Source organism: Melanaphis sacchari, unplaced genomic scaffold (genome assembly GCF_002803265.2).
Source record: "Melanaphis sacchari strain LSU unplaced genomic scaffold, SCAv2.0 Contig221_pilon_pilon, whole genome shotgun sequence".
NCBI classification, from domain to species: Eukaryota; Metazoa; Arthropoda; class Insecta; order Hemiptera; family Aphididae; genus Melanaphis; species Melanaphis sacchari.
In genome coordinates, this window is record NW_020271098.1 from 537,994 (window position 1) to 554,890 (window position 16,897).

The following is a 16,897-nucleotide window of genomic DNA, read 5'->3' on the forward strand; positions in this document are numbered from 1 at the left end:
AATAAATGTACTTACAAACACGCCATATAGAAATCAATAAATCATCAGATAAACACTTCATGAACATGTATGAATTAATTTTCAACAAATTTAAATTGTGGTGTGATATGATGTAATATATGGTACGTTTTATTCTTACACTAAGATCAAAATATTAATACAAAAACAAAACTATTAGAACTTTTATGATTAGTTATGTTATTTAACAAATTTAAACTTAATTATCTGTACTTAAATAAAATTTTTTTGATTATGATGAGCAATCATTAATATTTTATTACAATAATTTGAAATAAAATATTTATTTTTTTTTATTTATAAATGTTATTTAATCTTAATTAATAGATGACTAAAAATAATGTGTAAGGAACGTTTTTGAATAGTTAAATATTTATCTTAAAAATTGTATACTAACTTTATTCAGAAGTATAAAACATTTTGATATTTGATAGTAAATTGAAATTAATAGTTATCCATTTAAAGCAAGGTAATTGCAAATAACAATAAAAAATGAATACATTCAAATTGCAGTTCAAAAGTACCAATGTAAATAATAATTTCAATACAATACATGACTGGTCACTCTCTATTCAAAACTATACTTAATTGTTCGAAATATACTCATGTATTTATATTATAAGTTGTTTTAACTGTTTTAAAATTATCAAATAATTAAATGGAAGAAGGTAATAAATTAATTTATTTTACACAATATTAAAAAATATATATTATATATATATATATGTATGTATATATTCAATTGATTCAATTATACTTAAAAAGAGTCGAGTTTATGAAACAATTGAACAATATTGTTTCTTAATCTTCCAGGAAGAAGTATTGACCAGCTCTTTTTTGTTCCACATCCTAGAAGAAAAAAATTAATTTTTTAAGTATTAATTTAATAATGTCTAATTATAGAAATAATTATATAGGTAAACTATGTTAATACATGGCCATAATTTATTTATCTATAATTAAATAACAATCTTAATGCAGTAAACGAAAAAATATCAGATTCATGTTATTGACTAGGGCTTGGAAGTTGTAGAAATTGTATATTTTTTCTGTATATATTTTAAAACTAATTTTTTTTAACAAATCTAAACTTATTTTTCTTTAATAAAAAGTAAAAAGTAGCAAACAGCATATTTTTTTACTGTAACAAAAAAAATTTGATAATGGCCTGATGGTGTATTATTATTTATTATCATTGACTAACTAGTCTTACATCAATAATTTGAAAAATAATTTTGGAATTAACTTTAAAATTTTGGAGTATCTTATTATATTATAACTAATAAGTTGTAATGTTGAATATTTTATCAATTTTGATTTCAGCAACTTTTTGTTAATGATATTATATATTAAGTAATATTTTAATTTCAAATAAAAATAATTTCTTATTCACCTTTACAGAGTTTGTTTTATTAATTCGAGGTCTAAAGTTATTAGGATCCCTTCTAAAAGTAATTCCAAGCAGCTCCAAAAATCTATTCATTCCAGCTAATAACCCTTGAGGGGTATCTGCTGTAGATGTTACTGATGGTTGGCCTTCTAATACAATAACTCGATCAGCCAAATATGTTGCCATAATAAAATCGTGCTCTACCACAAATCCTGTCTTTTTAGCATGCAAAATGAATCGTTTGATAACTTTAGCAGCAACTAAACGCTGTTCTGAATCCAAATAAGCAGATGGTTCATCTATTAAATATATATCGGCAGGTTTTCCTAAACATAGTGCAATAGCAACTCTTTGCAGTTCTCCACCAGACAAATTTTGAACTTCTTGATCCATGATATCATCAATCTTTAATGGTTTCATGACTTCTGTTACAAACTGTGGATGTATATAAGCATCTCGAATCTTTTCATGTAGAAGAACTCGCACCAAACATTGACTCTTAGGGCTGATTTTTTGAGGTTTATAGCTCACATTTAACCTTGGTAATTCAGCTGCAACATTATGTTTATTAATTATTTCAATTAAAAAAAAATAATACATTTGTATATCAAATATAAATAAAAATGTATAATACCTTTGGCACCATCAGCTGGCATAATACCAGCTAAAAGTTTTATGAATGTTGTTTTTCCAGTACCATTTTCACCCAACAGAACTAAAATTTCAGAATCTGTAAATTGACCTGTTTCAACTTTTAAATAAAAATTGCCCAAAGTTTTAGTCATTTCTGGATATTCATAATGAGTCATGCGTTTAACTTCCTCTTCAGTAGCACTTTCTGAGACTTTAAAAATAAGACTTTCATCTCGAAAACGAAGATTTTCAGTTGGAACAAATCCATCCAAAAATATATTTATGCCTAAAATATATTTATTTTTAATATACAAATATAAAGTATTAAACCAATAAGAAAATATTTCTTACCTTCACGTACTGAGAAAGGCATAGTAACAACTCCATAGGCTCCAGGTACTCCATAAAGGACACAAATATAATCAGATAAATAATCTAACACTGACAAGTCATGTTCTACTACAATAATGTATCTAAAAATTATTTTTTAAAGTTTTAATTGTATTAATTTTAAGATAATTTTCAAAAAATCACTTACTTATCAGGAGCAATTAAGGATCGTATAGTTAAGGCAGCTTTTAGACGCTGTTTCACATCTAAGTAACTAGAAGGCTCATCAAACATAAATATGTCCCCATTTTGTATACACACCATTGCACATGCAAAACGCTGTAATTCTCCACCAGAAAGTTGTTCGATGGATCTATCTCTGATTTTATCCAACTCTAAATAAATAATTAACATTATATAATATAATATATACAAATATTTAATTGAGATCAGTCTTTTTTACATAAATAAATAATGGTAATTAAGAAATAATTATTCTATAATTACTAACATACCGAGGAAATCACATATTTCTTCAATATTATTTCGTTCGTTTTTCTTATCCAACAACTGTTGAACAGTACCTTTAACAGCTTTGGGAATTTGATCAACATATTGAGGTTTTATCATTGCTTTTAAATCGTCTTCTAAAATTTTAGTAAAATAATTTTGTAGTTCTGATCCTCTAAAGTGATTTAGTATTTCAGACCAATCAGGTGGATCCTATGAATGTTTTAAAGATAGTAAAACTTATGTTAAATATCTGGAAAAAATATTGACAGGATTCCATATTAAATTTAAATCAACTCACTGAAAAACGACCAAGATTTGGTTTTTGTTTGCCTGCAAGTATTTTTAATGCAGTAGACTTTCCAATACCATTAGTTCCAACTAGACCTAAGACTTCACCTTGTCTTGGTGTAGGTAATCTATGCAATTTAAATGAATTCTTTGAATACCTATGTGTAGTATCCTTTTCCAAATTGCTAGGCAAATTAATGATAGTTATTGCCTCAAAAGGGCATTTTTTGACACAAATACCACAACCAATACACAATTCTTCTGATATTGAAGCTATTTTATCATTGGGTGCTACTTCTATACATAATTTGCCCATCCTTACGACAGGACAAGATTTTTTGCATTCTTGACGACATCTTTTAGGTTTACATTTATCATTATTCACAATAGCTATTCGGATTTGTTTATCGGTCTCTTCGACAGCTTTGTTTCGCGGCATTTCAAAAAAGATTTAAAAGCTAAAAAAAAAATGTCTTCATTATTATTCAAGAATGTGTTTGATTCTGTATTAGAAGTACTCAATATCGTTATAAACTTTCACACTAAATTTATTTATTAGAATGTACAACTAATAAAAATAATGACGAAGTTTTCATACCTTATGAAATTATTAACTTTAAAAAAACAAGTATAAAAGTATCGATACTATGGACTTAACTAAGAACTATAGAACTTGAAACACACAATAATTCAAGAATAAATAAGCATTTAGAACAAATACCTATTAAAATAGGTATATAGCTCAAACGTGATGTATATACTTTTCAATTTTATTCCCGATAAAAAAAAAAAAAACACGTTGACATCGGTATTTGTTAACCTCAAAATTCTGAATGTCGTTTTTCAAAGAAGATGCATTTATTTCAGCTTAAAGATTACAATATGTCTGGTAATCTTTAATAATATGATTAATCAACATGAAAATATACATTGTATACCACGGTTATAAAGCAGACGGGATATCATCTTTATCTCATAACCACAGTACAAGAAAAATGATAATATGGTATGATAAGGACTTGAAAGGAATCATTATTCATTATTATATTAACTACTATGCATGCCTACTATACAGAATTACAGAGTGTTGACTAAGAACTTTAAGTAAACACACTATATTCTAATTTCTAATCATTTTTGTATTATTAATTATTACATAAGAATTAAAAATCTATAAACTAATCTATTTTACAAATAAATTAAATTTTTTCTCTCGTCCGTCAACGTAATTTACATCAAAATGACAGAAATCAAAGAATCAAAAGAAACAAAATTTAAAGGTTATTTTCAATTATAAAATAATATTTTTTTATAAATAAATGAAACCTACATTAATTGTTGGTTAATATAATGCACAATATTTGTAGAATTGGTATCCTACAGTGAACCGGCTCTTCGCAACAATTCATCAGTTGTTGAATACTGCCGTACTTCAATGTCTGCCTTATCTGGTTGTACTGCTGGCATTCTCGGTTTAACTGGACTATCTGGATTCGTATTCTACGTATTTTCCGTTTTAGCATTATGGGTAACTTACTTTTATAAATAATTATTTTTGTTATTTTTTTTATAAATTTTATTATTTTATTAGTCAGAAATATCTTATTCAATTTAATAAAAAAAATAAATAATGTTTACAAGTCAGAAAAATAGGATTTAAGAGAATTATTGCTTTTAAACACCTAATGTTATTGTCCATTTAAATAATTATTATTAATCTGATTCACAGATGAACAAATTCCTTAAGTTAAATTTTAAACCTAATTTTACATATTACTCTTCAAACCATTACATTTTATCTCTCAAATTAAACCTAGCAAATTATCTTATCTCTATATTTTGATCTTTTCCATTTCGTATTTTAATGAAATACTAAAAAATGTATAACAAAATATTCAGTGCATTTATATCAAAATATGTGTTAAATTTGAATATAACTGAAGTCATATTATAGCTACAATGAAATTATATTTTTACAAAAATTTAACTTTTAAAACATGTGATCTGAAATCAGGTGGGTTAAATAATTTTGAATTGTTGAACTATATATGGCATGTATAGTTTTAAAAAGTATATTGGTTGTCTTTATCTATTGTTACATCAAATATAAATTTCTCAAAATTGAAAATTGGTTTGTTAAAAAAAATATATTAATATTTTTTATTAGAACTACTTACTCCATTAATAGTCATAATACACTTAAATTAAATGTGGACAATTTAATACAAAATATTATTAAGAGAAAAAAGTAAAAATGAAATAATTTTTTAATATTGTTAGGTATTTTTAAATACATGTCTTAATATTTATCTATAAATCTTATAACTAATTTTAGTTTTATTAATGGTGATTAAAAAAAGTGAAAAACTTCAATCAGATAAGAATTAAATGCCTAATTTTTTTTTTCAGGGCTTGTTATTGTTCAAAGCAGGTAATTTATGGCAAAAATATTTCCTCAACAGACATAGTCTATTAACAGGAGGTTTTTTCAGTGGACTTTTTGTATCCTTTTATTAAAATTTATACTTAAAAACATTAATTCATATAATATTCAGGTTCAGATTAATATTATATTTGTAATTTATACTTATTAATTATTATAATTAGAGTGTGGATTTATATGCATTAAAAACTAACCAAATATCCACTAAAAATCTTAAATATGCATAAATATATGAACTGAAATGTTAAAATATGCACAAAAATAAAAAAATAATTTTTTGAACAATAGTGAAATAATGTCAGTATTTAATCATGGCTGTAATCAATATTTTCATAATATCTTGATAAGATTATTTTAAATATTTATTTTCCTGATTATTGATCTTGATCATATTTGAAAAAACCGTTTATACCTATTAATTTATTTTGATATTAATCAAAACTATATAAATATAATATTTTTTCATATATTATAATAGACTGCAATAGTATATATTTAAAAACATCAATATATGCACTTAATAAATTTCATTTTTTAAATTGTTGTGTCATGAAACAAATTTTGTGCTAAGAATATCGTACGATCAATAAGAATAAATATACAAATGCATAAAAATCCGCGCTTTAATTATAACCAATGTAATAAGATTAAACTTTTTTTTCTTCAAAAGGTTGGAAGGTTTCTTTTAACTTGTTTGCCTCTGCATGTATAACCTACCTTAAAGGACCATTAGTTTATGTTTAGTGATTGTTTACTATACATTTCAACCTGTGAATTACAAATGTTTAAAATTATTACACATTTACAATTATTTTCCTTAATTAAATATTTTCAGACATATGTATTATTTTGGACGTATCCTTTTTTAATTAAATCATTATTAGTTTTTATAAGTTAAGAAAATTTTAACTAGATATTTTCATGATTTATAACTTTATAATGCTAATAATATAATAAAAAATGTTGTGGTGGTTTTACTGTATCATTAATAATAGTATGTTAGTAAATAATAATAAAATATAGGGTATAAAACTAAGTTAACATTTTATCTACTACAAGTTTCTAAGGTTGATAAAGTATCTAAAGTATTATCTAGTTAAATTTTATTTCAGTTCTAAATTTTGCATAATGTCATTATATATTTTATTAATATTAAATATGAAAATAACAATTTAAAATTAAATTTTGACATAATATGTAATTTTATTTTCAAAAGAACTTAATGAATATTTTAAGAGCTATTTTACAAACTTTTAAATTTAACTTAAATGTAACATATGATAATTTAGTAGTCTTGTATATTTTTAATATCTTTAATGAAATCAATACTTATTAACTTGAATTTAATGTATACTATGACTCTATTAGGAGAGGGAGAATAAGGGCATTTGCCTGAAGATCCTTGACTTGATAAAATGTACAGAGAGCCTAAATATTAATAATGAAAAAAATTAATTGACAATTTTACTAAATTATTTTAATCCATCAATATAAGAGTAATTTTTGTTTAATTACATAAAAACACTTATGGACTTACATTTTGCCAGTCCCCTAAATAAAGAATTTAAATTTGTAATTATGAAATACTCATTTTAAACTAACTAAGAACATTTTTTTCTTTTTTAATTTCTTACGCTTTTTGAACTTTTTACATGCAAAACTCAATTTTTTAAAATTTTTATAAATTCCTATCCCATGCAATTATTTTTTTTTATTAGAAAGAATGGCATACAAATATACATAGGAGCTCCAAAGTTTGGAAAAAAAATAATAAAGATATGATTTTTGTAGAATATAACTTAAAGAATTAAGCAACTATATATATATATTTTTAAATTTCTAATTTAAATTAATTATATACATATTTTAGCCTTAGTGGTACAAATTTTGTCTATACTTTGCCGTTTTATATAACAGTACATTTATTATTGCCAATAAAATAATTTCAAAGTTCATAGAGGAGGGGAATTTATAAATTATTTTGCTTACAATATCTATACATAGAGTATAAGCAGTGTTTTCTGATTTGGAGGTTCTTGGTTTACCACTCACAACCCCACTCATGTGGAAGGGTAAAAAATTCTATTAAATATGTTTACCCTTTAATTTTTTGGCCACAAAATGGTTAAATACTCTGTATCCATGGTTGTAAGTTAATTTTTAAGATTTGAATAAGGCTTAAAATTCAGTTTGTTTTACTTTTAGTATATTGTCAAAAAATTAATATAAATGTCAACACAACATAACATAACACTTTAACCCCATATCAAGGGATTTAGTATATAATAGTTCAAAGTTAAACTAACAATTATTGAATATACATGATGCAGCAGAAAAATCTCCTTAATTTGTGAAACTCCTAAATATCAAACCAAATCAAATATCTAAAAACATGATTAATTTATAAATTATACATTTAATGCCATTTTATTTTAATTATTTTTAAAAATTTTGTCACTTAAAAAATGGCTCTCATTTTCAAAACGCTGATTGTACCTTTTTCAATAATTTTCTATGACCTACGGGCCATTTTAAGCAAAATGGCTGCAACTTTTCTGAGTTATTATCTCTATCAGTACTCCTAAAGTTTGGAAACAATGTTAGTACCCTTGGCTTTTGAGGTAGCTCTACAGGAAAAAATTGCATGGGCTCAAATTTGGTGAACGCAATGGCTATTCAATGTTATCACATAAAGAAATAATATGTCTTGGAATTATTAATAAATTCTTCAATAACAAACACACAATGTTCTTCCTACTAAGCCATGATAAATACTAATAATGACATAAATAAATAAATCTTTCTATCGATATAAATCCTATTAGTTTAATCTCAATCTCAACCTAAATTACAAATCTATCAAACTAAGGAGTTAATTCTGCTGCACATTGTACAAGTTTTAAGTCAATTAAGTATAATATTAGGCAACTGTCAGCTCTACTTTTTTGTAGACATAACTATTTATTATATTAATCTAGTATTATGTTCTGTATAACGTATGAATTTATTAAGTAATTAAAGCATTGAAATTTATAATTATTCTTAATTCTTTATCGACAGATTTTTATATGGTATGGTACATGTATATTAATTTATCTATCTTTTGTATTCTTATGATTTTTATTTTTAAGTCTGAAATATATTATGTATCTTAAATATATTATGCTACGAAAATAAATAATAATAACAAATTGTTTTATTAGGTATTATAATAATCATGTTTAATAAATTGTATTGTAATAATAATTTAATAATATATAATATTAATAATAATAATAATAATAAATTATCACTAATTTAACAACATGAAAGTAATTTTTTTTAATTTAACCTTAAATGGTAATTAATTTTTGGTTAGGTATGGTATATTATATAATAGAATTAATGTTGTAAATAATAAAATTTAAAACAGTCAATCATTACTTAATTAATCTAAATTCTACATTAGAACACCAGCCTTAAAAAATCAATATTTAACAATATTTTTGAGACCTAACAGCTATATAATAAACAATTATTTGAGGTCATATATTTCACCGAATCCAGTTTTTGTATTGTCTGTTTGGCCATTATCATTGTTCTTGACAATCTCGTACTCTTGTAGTTCTGCCTCCAATTCATTTTCCCAATGTTCTTCTACAAACCGGATCCGAAAATTTTTAATAAACACACAAGGATAGGAAAAATATTTATAGATCTTATAGGTATAAATTAATATTGCACAATAAGGATATAGGAAAAGCCAATAGAAGAGAAAATACGCTTTTGGGGGAATGGAAGCGAAACGCTTAAAGAAAGTCGTCTTGTAGTTGCAATTTGTTGACATCGTTTCAAGCTGTTAACACAATACACACACACACACACATATTTGTTTAGATATACATTCAGTCTACACACATACTTAAATGAATTTCATGTATGTTAGAAAATAAGCATATACTGAATATTAATCCTAATTCCTAGTACAATAATTAAGTAGGGGACATCTACAAATATTGTCATTAAATCATTCAATCATGAAATAATTTTACTTACCAATTGCGTGTATTTCATTTAAAAAAAAATGAGAACTTTGAGGAATTCAATACATAAATTATACGAAGTCATCATGCATATCAGATGGAAAAAAACAAACTAATTAAAATGGATGTCAAATAAAATTTATAGTTATCAAAAAAAAAAACATGAATACATGATAAAAAAATAGTGCAATATCAAATTATAAACAAGTATAAATAACAAATCCACATAATATGCATTAATTCAACAAATACATTTTAAAAAACTATGTAAATGTTTTGAAGAACCATATTTTCAATACTAAGAAAAAATAATCAAATTAAAAAAAATTTTTTTTTTCATTTTTCAGTAATTTTTGTTATTTATAAATTTTGAATTCCATGACCATGCATAATGTGTTTATTAATTTAAATTTTTATAATTAATTAAAATATTTTACTATGTGCATTCATACAATAATTAATATTAAACAAAACTAATATTATTCACATTTATGATGATACAAAACTATTTGTTAAAGTACATCTAAAATAATTCCTCATATTGTTTATTTCCATGAAAATATAAAAAGTAAAACAGTCTATATCAAAAAAAGGTATTGATTCAAATATTTATTAATTGCTTAATAGACTTGTAAAGTATAAATTGCATGTATACTTCAGTCCATTACTAACATTTTAATTTTAAGTTTTAAAATTATAATTATTTTTTTTTATAGGTACAATGTATGATGTACTAAGATTTTGTGTATATTATAAAAAATAATCACAATTAGTATGAGCCTATACCCTATCTATAAATAAACCAGCAAGTTACCCACTACAACTTTACCTATGAAATTTTAATAAGTATAAAATAAAAAATCATAATTTATGATAACAATTTTATCAGAAAACCTCTATAAACTACCTTTGATGAATTTCCATTTAGTGCCAAAATTAGTAAACTTATAAACATATTACTGAAGTATGCTACATTAAATTGTCCATGTGAAAAAGAATCTAAAAATGTGAGCTAGAGACTTCAGACTTATAAGAGCTTTTTCATTGATGTATATAATCAAACAATTCACGCGTAAATTTTTGTTTTTTTGCCAATTTCAACCCCTTAAAATCAAAATTTTGAAAAATCCTTTCTTAATGCACAGTAAATTATAATATTAATCTACTCTCAAACTTGAAAAATTGATAGCTCTAATAGGTTCAATTTTATGTTGATAATCAATCAGTCACTCAGGATAGTAATGTTTATATATACAGATTAAAATTAAGTTCAATAAAATAGTATATGGTTTTTTGGATATAGACCTTTTTCTTTAACTTACCATTTTCTGAAGACTCAACGCCCAAACTTTCTTTCAAACTCTTCCTTATTTCATTTATTTCATTTGTATCATGTTCTGCAAATGTGTCGGATACAAACTCTGATTCTTTCATATAAATGTCATTTTTCGTGGTGTCTATTGTTACAATAATAATTTTTAAAAGAAGCAAAATAAAGTGTATACTAATTTAAATAATAAAATGTGCAGTATATCACTAAAATTTGAAGTAATTGGCATAAAAACAAGTACATTTTGTACAAAGATAACATCATGCAACAACAAAAACATTATCATATTTAGATTTTTAAGTAATTATTTAAATAAAGAGTTTTTTTTTAATGTGTATACTTATTATTTACATATTATTATATTTAATATGTAATAAATTATTCATCTTCATTTAATTACCTGTCAAATCAGAATTGACATTTGGTGATGCTGTTTTGTAATCTGATGTTTCTAGTGATTCCAAATTGCTTGCATTGCAAATTAAATTGACTCTGTAGAAATAGTTTTGCCAAAAACTTTCTTCATTTATTCTAAGTAAAATAATTTCTCAAATAAGACACTTATAATCATATTATGAGGATTACTACTTACATTTTGGGAACAAGATCAAATCGCATTTTCTCTAAGTTTGGATCTTCGGCTAAAATTGCCAAAGCAACAGGATATGAAGTTTCATAATTGAAACTGAAATCTACACCTATTGGAGGACTGCGTACAAAATTACGCTTATCCTATAAATACAATAGAAATAAAATCTTTACTATATAAATAATTATAAACATAGGTACATGTATAGTGAATGCTTGTTATACAAAGTCACAAGAGGAACAAAAAAATATTTGAGATACTAAGTCTATTATTATGTTATTTTGGTAATATAATGATAAAATCATATATTACATACTAATTTCAAAATGATTATGATTTTTTTTTTTAAATCAATTTTTTATCTACATTAAAATTATAAGATAAAAATCAGAACAATAACTTTGCAAGCAAAGCATACCCTTTAAAATTGTTTAATATCAATTATTAATACTTATAAATAAAAGACTGGATTGATAAGCGAGTAAGTTTACTTCTTTAACTATGGGTACATCAAATTGAATATTTTTTATTTATCAATTTTAAAAATATGAAAAATTAAAATCACAAAAACTAAATAAATTTCTCTAAAAAAAATAAAACATCGATAACAATTAAAGTAAAAAGAAATCTTAATATTAAAAAGGTTTAAATAAAATAATAAATATAAAAATATATAGCATAGTAAAGGTAAAACTAAAAATATTAAATAATGAAATTACTGATGGTATAGAGTAGGGGTCTCCAAACTTTTTTATCCAAGGGCCACATAAAATAATAAAAGCTTTTAGCGGGCCAAAATGTAGGAACACATTTAATTTTCATATATAATTTATAAATTACAGCCAATACAGCTGATAATTGCTCGTGGCCGAGAAACGACAATGGAAACTATACATATTTTTAGAATATTTACCATTATTTGGCGGGCCAGTGAAAATTTATTCAGGGGCTCCATCCGGCCCGTGGGCCGTAGTTTGGAGACTCCAAGTATAGAGTGTTTGAGAGATAATGATTTGGTGGTGTGTATTAGAGTATACAAGGGATATGGTAAATAGTGAAGATTTTGGTTTTGAGAAGAAAGGACAGTTGACAGTTAAATAGTATTAGGATATGATGAAGACTTCCCAAAATAGAAATATACTTAGTTAAAATATTATAGTTTATACTAACTGTAGATAGTGCAAGACATTCAGCTTTAACAGCTTCTTCATTAGGATGACCAATCCAGGGTGGAACAGCAGCAACATCGCTATCTTTTTTATCCTTTAAAAATGACTCTTGTTCTTTGTTTAATTCCCCAAGTATACCCTATATAATTATACAATCATTAATATAAATTTTTATGTATAATAATCAAAGCAAAGTACAATATTTATAATACAATGTCAATATGTACTGTAAAGAGTATACTCTAATCAAATAAAATACTAAATCATATCAAACAAGAATAGGTAACCTATTATCCACGTAATGTACCTAAAGTTTTTTAAACTATTTAACAATAAATATACATATAAAAATAACATATGATTCAGCACAATATACACTTTTCTTTATACCACTTTACAAATTGTCAACATATGCATAAAACACTATTTTTACTATTCTTAATTACGTATAATTATTAATTATTTTATTATATATATAAATATGTATACTAAAAACTTTCTAAAAAAGAAATTCTAGAAGAATTCTAACCTACTAGATATTTTATCAACCTGAAATACTTAATATATATATATATATAAAGAGTGGCTGATTATATATTTATATTTATCATGCTAAACAAAGTAATTTAAAAAAATATTGTTTGAAGTTAAAATTTGAATTTAAAGTATTAATTTATAATTTAAATTTTAAAGATTTTTTTAAATTGATTAAATATATTTATATAGTGTTTCATTTTATAAAAGAAAAAAACTATTTAATTGAGGTTTCTTAAAATATATCTTTAAATAATCCTATTTTGAGGATATTATGTCTCAGTAATCTGTCTAACTATGTAAATATATTTATTTATCAAGAAAATATGCGTATAAATTAGGTTTTTGAGATAATTGTTTAGCTCTATATAAACAACAAACATTAATAAGTGCATAACTGTTATAAGAAATAACTAATAAAACTTGAATAAATTGTAATATTGAATAATAAATAATAAGACATAATAGATATTTATAAATATTTGTTTTATTTTTAACTATGATTAATTTAAAAATGAAGTAACAATATTTTAAAACTCAATAATAATTTTTATTCACCTAAACTTAATTTAAACAATATAATCAATACTAACTAATATTATTTTCATACTGATTAATATTATTTACACATTAATCAATTAAATTTAATTAATGTGCATTATCACATTAATATTTCTATATTTATTACATATTATTTTTGTATTAGGTCAAGGTTGGGAGTAGTTGCTTAAAGCCGTACAATAAGTAGGGTAGGGAAATGCAAGGGGATAGGATGGATCAATAAACTGCTACTGCTATTAAACAGCATCCCTCCCTTTAAGCACTTTCGTTATATTTATATGCTACTAGAGGGTGGCAAAATAAGCAAATGATACATTTTTAAATATAATGCATTTATGTTCTAGAAAAAATTAACTAATTAAAGAATGTTATTTAGACTGTTATTCATTTTAAGCTTAAAATAATATTTACTAAAGAAAATATCAATGTAAAGAAAATTAATATAAATATTTGAAGTCGTTTAAAAGGAATCTAAAAAAAAACAAATAAAATTTAAGTCTATGTATGTAAATAATGATAATTATATTTTTTTGTTTTTTAAACAATATATGTCTCAATTAAATAAAAATTAATAGAATTGATTAACTTTTAACGATTTAATTTAACTTTTTTATTAACAAGAATGAAAAATTAATGTTCTTTCAAATGAAACTCAAGTAAAATTTCAAAATTTAAGATACTATTTATAAATAAATAAATATTTAATTTTTTTAATAACTTTGTATAGGTAATTTAAAAGTAATCTTTATTGTATTAAGTTAAATGGTATAATATTAATAATTAATACATATTTTTAAACTTTTAACAATACATTGATTAGTTTTAACTATCATTTCTTAGTTTTTACCAAAATATTTGTAGAAAATAAATGTATAAATATATTAATAATATTTATAAAATTTTATAAGTTTTGTATATAAATACATAGAAAATATATTTATAAGTATCATGCTACTTACATTTTCTCCAACAGTTTTCTTGATTTTAGCTCCTGCTTCACTGACTGTTTTTCCTGCTTTATTCACAGCACTATACAAGAAGCTCCCTATTGATTTTGCTCCTTGTAAAGCTTTAGTTGATACTGAAAATATAAAAAACAAAAATGGTATAATTACAAGAACATCAAAATAACTATGTTTAAGTTTAAAAAAAAAAAATGATTAAAGAACATTATTGAAGTAACCTATAAGTATGTTTAAAATTAAAATATTAGATACTAATATTATTACATTGAAAAAAATGTAAAAAAAAATTATTATTATTATATATTTTTTACTTATATAACTTTTAACAATAGTATCTAGAAAAACTTTACTTAATTAATATAATCAGTTATAATAAAACTACCATTTCCTCCTTGAGTATTGCCCAAATCATCCTCTCCTTCTGAAATAGGAGTATCTGGATCTCCAGTGGCACTAACACATAGAAATTTAAAATAAATGTTAGATTTTCTATAAAGAAACAATTTATTTTTAACTCACCTGGAGTTATCATCTTCTTTCTCTTTAAAACTCTCTTTGGCAGCTTCTTGTAAAAGTTCTGCTGGGGGGTCTGGGACAACTTCGCTGTCACTTTTACGCAAACCAGATATACCACTTCCTAACCAACTGGACATTTGATTTTTCACATTACCCAACAACTCTAGTTTACTAGGCGGTTTTGTTGGACTAAAAATAAAAAATCATCAGTTAAACTAAAATCAGTTGCACCTAATATTTTAATTTAGAATTATCTACCTTAAATCTTCTTTTTTTTCAATATACTCCTCAGGCTGTTCAGTCTTTGGCGATGGTACAGTTTCTTCTACATCCTCTTGCTTTTTACCAATCCAACTACTCATCTGACTAGTGATTCCGTTAAACATTTTAACAGTTTTTTTTTATAATAACACAAAACTTGTACGTAAATGTTTTTGGTTTAAGGTCCTGTATATATTGCTTAACAGAAACGGTAATTATTGCTCTTTATGTAAAAAAGACGGTATGAACACACATATGTATAAATACAATTAAAGCTATGGCACTGATGGTATAATTTTTTGAAATATCGAAAATAATTGAAAACACAACCGTAAAACAACAAATAACAACAAACGCCCAACCAGCAGTACGCCAGAAACTTTACTGTCAAGTTAACGCATAGTTGTAGCGTAATACAGATGAACCGTGCGCACGAGCAGTTCAAGCACAATAGTACGCGGTAATCGATTGAAATTTAGAAAAAAAAGATTCGGTGCGGTGATATACTTCTGTGATATAGATTTTTAGTGTTAACGTCATTTTGTCGGTTATCAGAACGAGCTGTTATAACTGATAAACATTCTTTAAACTTTCCAATTTCCATTAGCGATCCAATAAAAATAATTTAACCATTATTATTGTTTATTATTTTAAATTTTAAATGTTTCAAGTAATTGAACACTATTCAAAATTCTATTAATTCTTATAAACCTAATTAAATAATTAATTATTAATTAGTATCAGATATCACTACACAGTACACTAACCTGTTCTCTGTACTTTCTATGCCTGACACGAGTAATTTGCTGCTAGCGAGCCACATGTGGCTCTCGTCATTGTCAGATGCTAGATGCAGCTTCCGTTTTCTTTTTAAAATCAAAATTTACTTGTTATAACTATTATAAATTTTAATTTTTTTGGTACCTGTACATATTTGACAATTGTGATATGTCAATGTGATCCATTGATATATTTATATAAAATGTATCTATAAACATTTTAGCTCTTGATATTTTAGTATTTACCCAAGTGGTCTGCAAACCTATTCAATATTTATGTTGGCCATCCTTGATCTATATTATATTATCATTTGTCACTGACACTTAGTCAATATTCAGAACAATACTATTATTTTTACTATAGTTATAGTAGTAAGCTAGTACCTAGCCAGAATGATTGCATACTTATTAGTTATTACTAGCTGTTATTAGGTACTTTAATTAAATTTGAAGTGTTTATTTACATTGATCAAGTTTACCAGAGAATAAAATATTTCAATTTTCGTAAAGCATAATTTTAATGAGATTGCATTGAACAATAATTAGGTATATTATT

The 16,897-nt window shown here is 24.1% G+C and overlaps 3 protein-coding genes across 7 annotated transcripts; 1 reads left to right on the top strand and 2 right to left on the bottom strand.

The window, feature by feature from the left end:
- Positions 1-714: 714 nt before the first annotated feature.
- LOC112594125 (ATP-binding cassette sub-family E member 1) lies at positions 715-3,938 on the bottom strand. The gene is made up of 8 exons (XM_025338764.1): positions 3,771-3,938; positions 3,183-3,630; positions 2,887-3,094; positions 2,580-2,766; positions 2,393-2,514; positions 2,043-2,327; positions 1,412-1,959; positions 715-867 (listed from the first exon to the last, which is right to left on the bottom strand). Exons 2-8 carry the CDS (start codon positions 3,609-3,611, stop codon positions 820-822), a joined length of 1,827 nt encoding a protein of 608 aa, XP_025194549.1. The 5' UTR covers positions 3,612-3,630; positions 3,771-3,938; the 3' UTR covers positions 715-819.
- A 282-nt stretch (positions 3,939-4,220) lies between these two features.
- LOC112594138 (ER membrane protein complex subunit 6) lies at positions 4,221-8,770 on the top strand. Of its 2 annotated transcripts, none has more exons than XM_025338787.1 (5): positions 4,221-4,452; positions 4,540-4,700; positions 5,582-5,674; positions 6,451-6,470; positions 8,676-8,770. In XM_025338787.1, exons 1-5 carry the CDS (start codon positions 4,413-4,415, stop codon positions 8,704-8,706), a joined length of 345 nt encoding a protein of 114 aa, XP_025194572.1. In that variant the 5' UTR covers positions 4,221-4,412; the 3' UTR covers positions 8,707-8,770. The 2 variants fall into 2 exon arrangements, with proteins under 2 accessions (XP_025194572.1, XP_025194573.1); XM_025338788.1 differs by lacking the exon at positions 8,676-8,770 and adding an exon at positions 7,620-8,669.
- Positions 8,771-9,059: 289 nt separating this feature from the next.
- LOC112594208 (synapse-associated protein of 47 kDa) lies at positions 9,060-16,056 on the bottom strand. Of its 4 annotated transcripts, none has more exons than XM_025338877.1 (9): positions 15,560-16,056; positions 15,305-15,490; positions 15,168-15,238; positions 14,780-14,901; positions 12,727-12,864; positions 11,560-11,699; positions 11,368-11,498; positions 10,960-11,094; positions 9,060-9,251 (listed from the first exon to the last, which is right to left on the bottom strand). In XM_025338877.1, the coding sequence occupies exons 1-9, from the start codon at positions 15,685-15,687 to the stop codon at positions 9,130-9,132; spliced, it is 1,173 nt and encodes a 390-aa protein (XP_025194662.1). In that variant the 5' UTR covers positions 15,688-16,056; the 3' UTR covers positions 9,060-9,129. The 4 variants fall into 4 exon arrangements, with proteins under 4 accessions (XP_025194662.1, XP_025194665.1, XP_025194664.1 ...); XM_025338879.1 differs by having other exon boundaries at positions 9,158-9,450; XM_025338880.1 differs by lacking the exon at positions 10,960-11,094 and having other exon boundaries at positions 15,560-16,054.
- Between the last annotated feature and the right edge of the window lie 841 nt (positions 16,057-16,897).

What these genes read in the sequence shown, in the direction of transcription:
- LOC112594138 (XM_025338787.1), top strand. Translation starts at nt 4,413, where the DNA reads ATGACAGAAATCAAAGAATCAAAAGAAACAAAATTTAAAG. An exon ending in TTTCCGTTTTAGCATTATGG is followed by an intron (nt 4,701 to 5,581) that starts GTAACTTACTTT and finishes TTTTTTTTTCAG; the next exon opens with GGCTTGTTATTGTTCAAAGC. An exon ending in GTTTTTTCAGTGGACTTTTT is followed by an intron (nt 5,675 to 6,450) that starts GTATCCTTTTAT and finishes AAATATTTTCAG; the next exon opens with ACATATGTATTATTTTGGAC.
- LOC112594125 (XM_025338764.1), bottom strand. Translation starts at nt 3,611, where the DNA reads ATGCCGCGAAACAAAGCTGTCGAAGAGACCGATAAACAAATCCGAATA. An exon ending in CAAATCTTGGTCGTTTTTCA is followed by an intron (nt 3,095 to 3,182) that starts GTGAGTTGATTT and finishes AAACATTCATAG; the next exon opens with GATCCACCTGATTGGTCTGA. An exon ending in TCCTTAATTGCTCCTGATAA is followed by an intron (nt 2,515 to 2,579) that starts GTAAGTGATTTT and finishes AATAATTTTTAG; the next exon opens with ATACATTATTGTAGTAGAAC.
- LOC112594208 (XM_025338877.1), bottom strand. Translation starts at nt 15,687, where the DNA reads ATGTTTAACGGAATCACTAGTCAGATGAGTAGTTGGATTGGTAAAAAG. An exon ending in CAATACTCAAGGAGGAAATG is followed by an intron (nt 14,902 to 15,167) that starts GTAGTTTTATTA and finishes TTATATTTTCAG; the next exon opens with TATCAACTAAAGCTTTACAA. An exon ending in CGTTGAGTCTTCAGAAAATG is followed by an intron (nt 9,252 to 10,959) that starts GTAAGTTAAAGA and finishes TCCGGTTTGTAG; the next exon opens with AAGAACATTGGGAAAATGAA.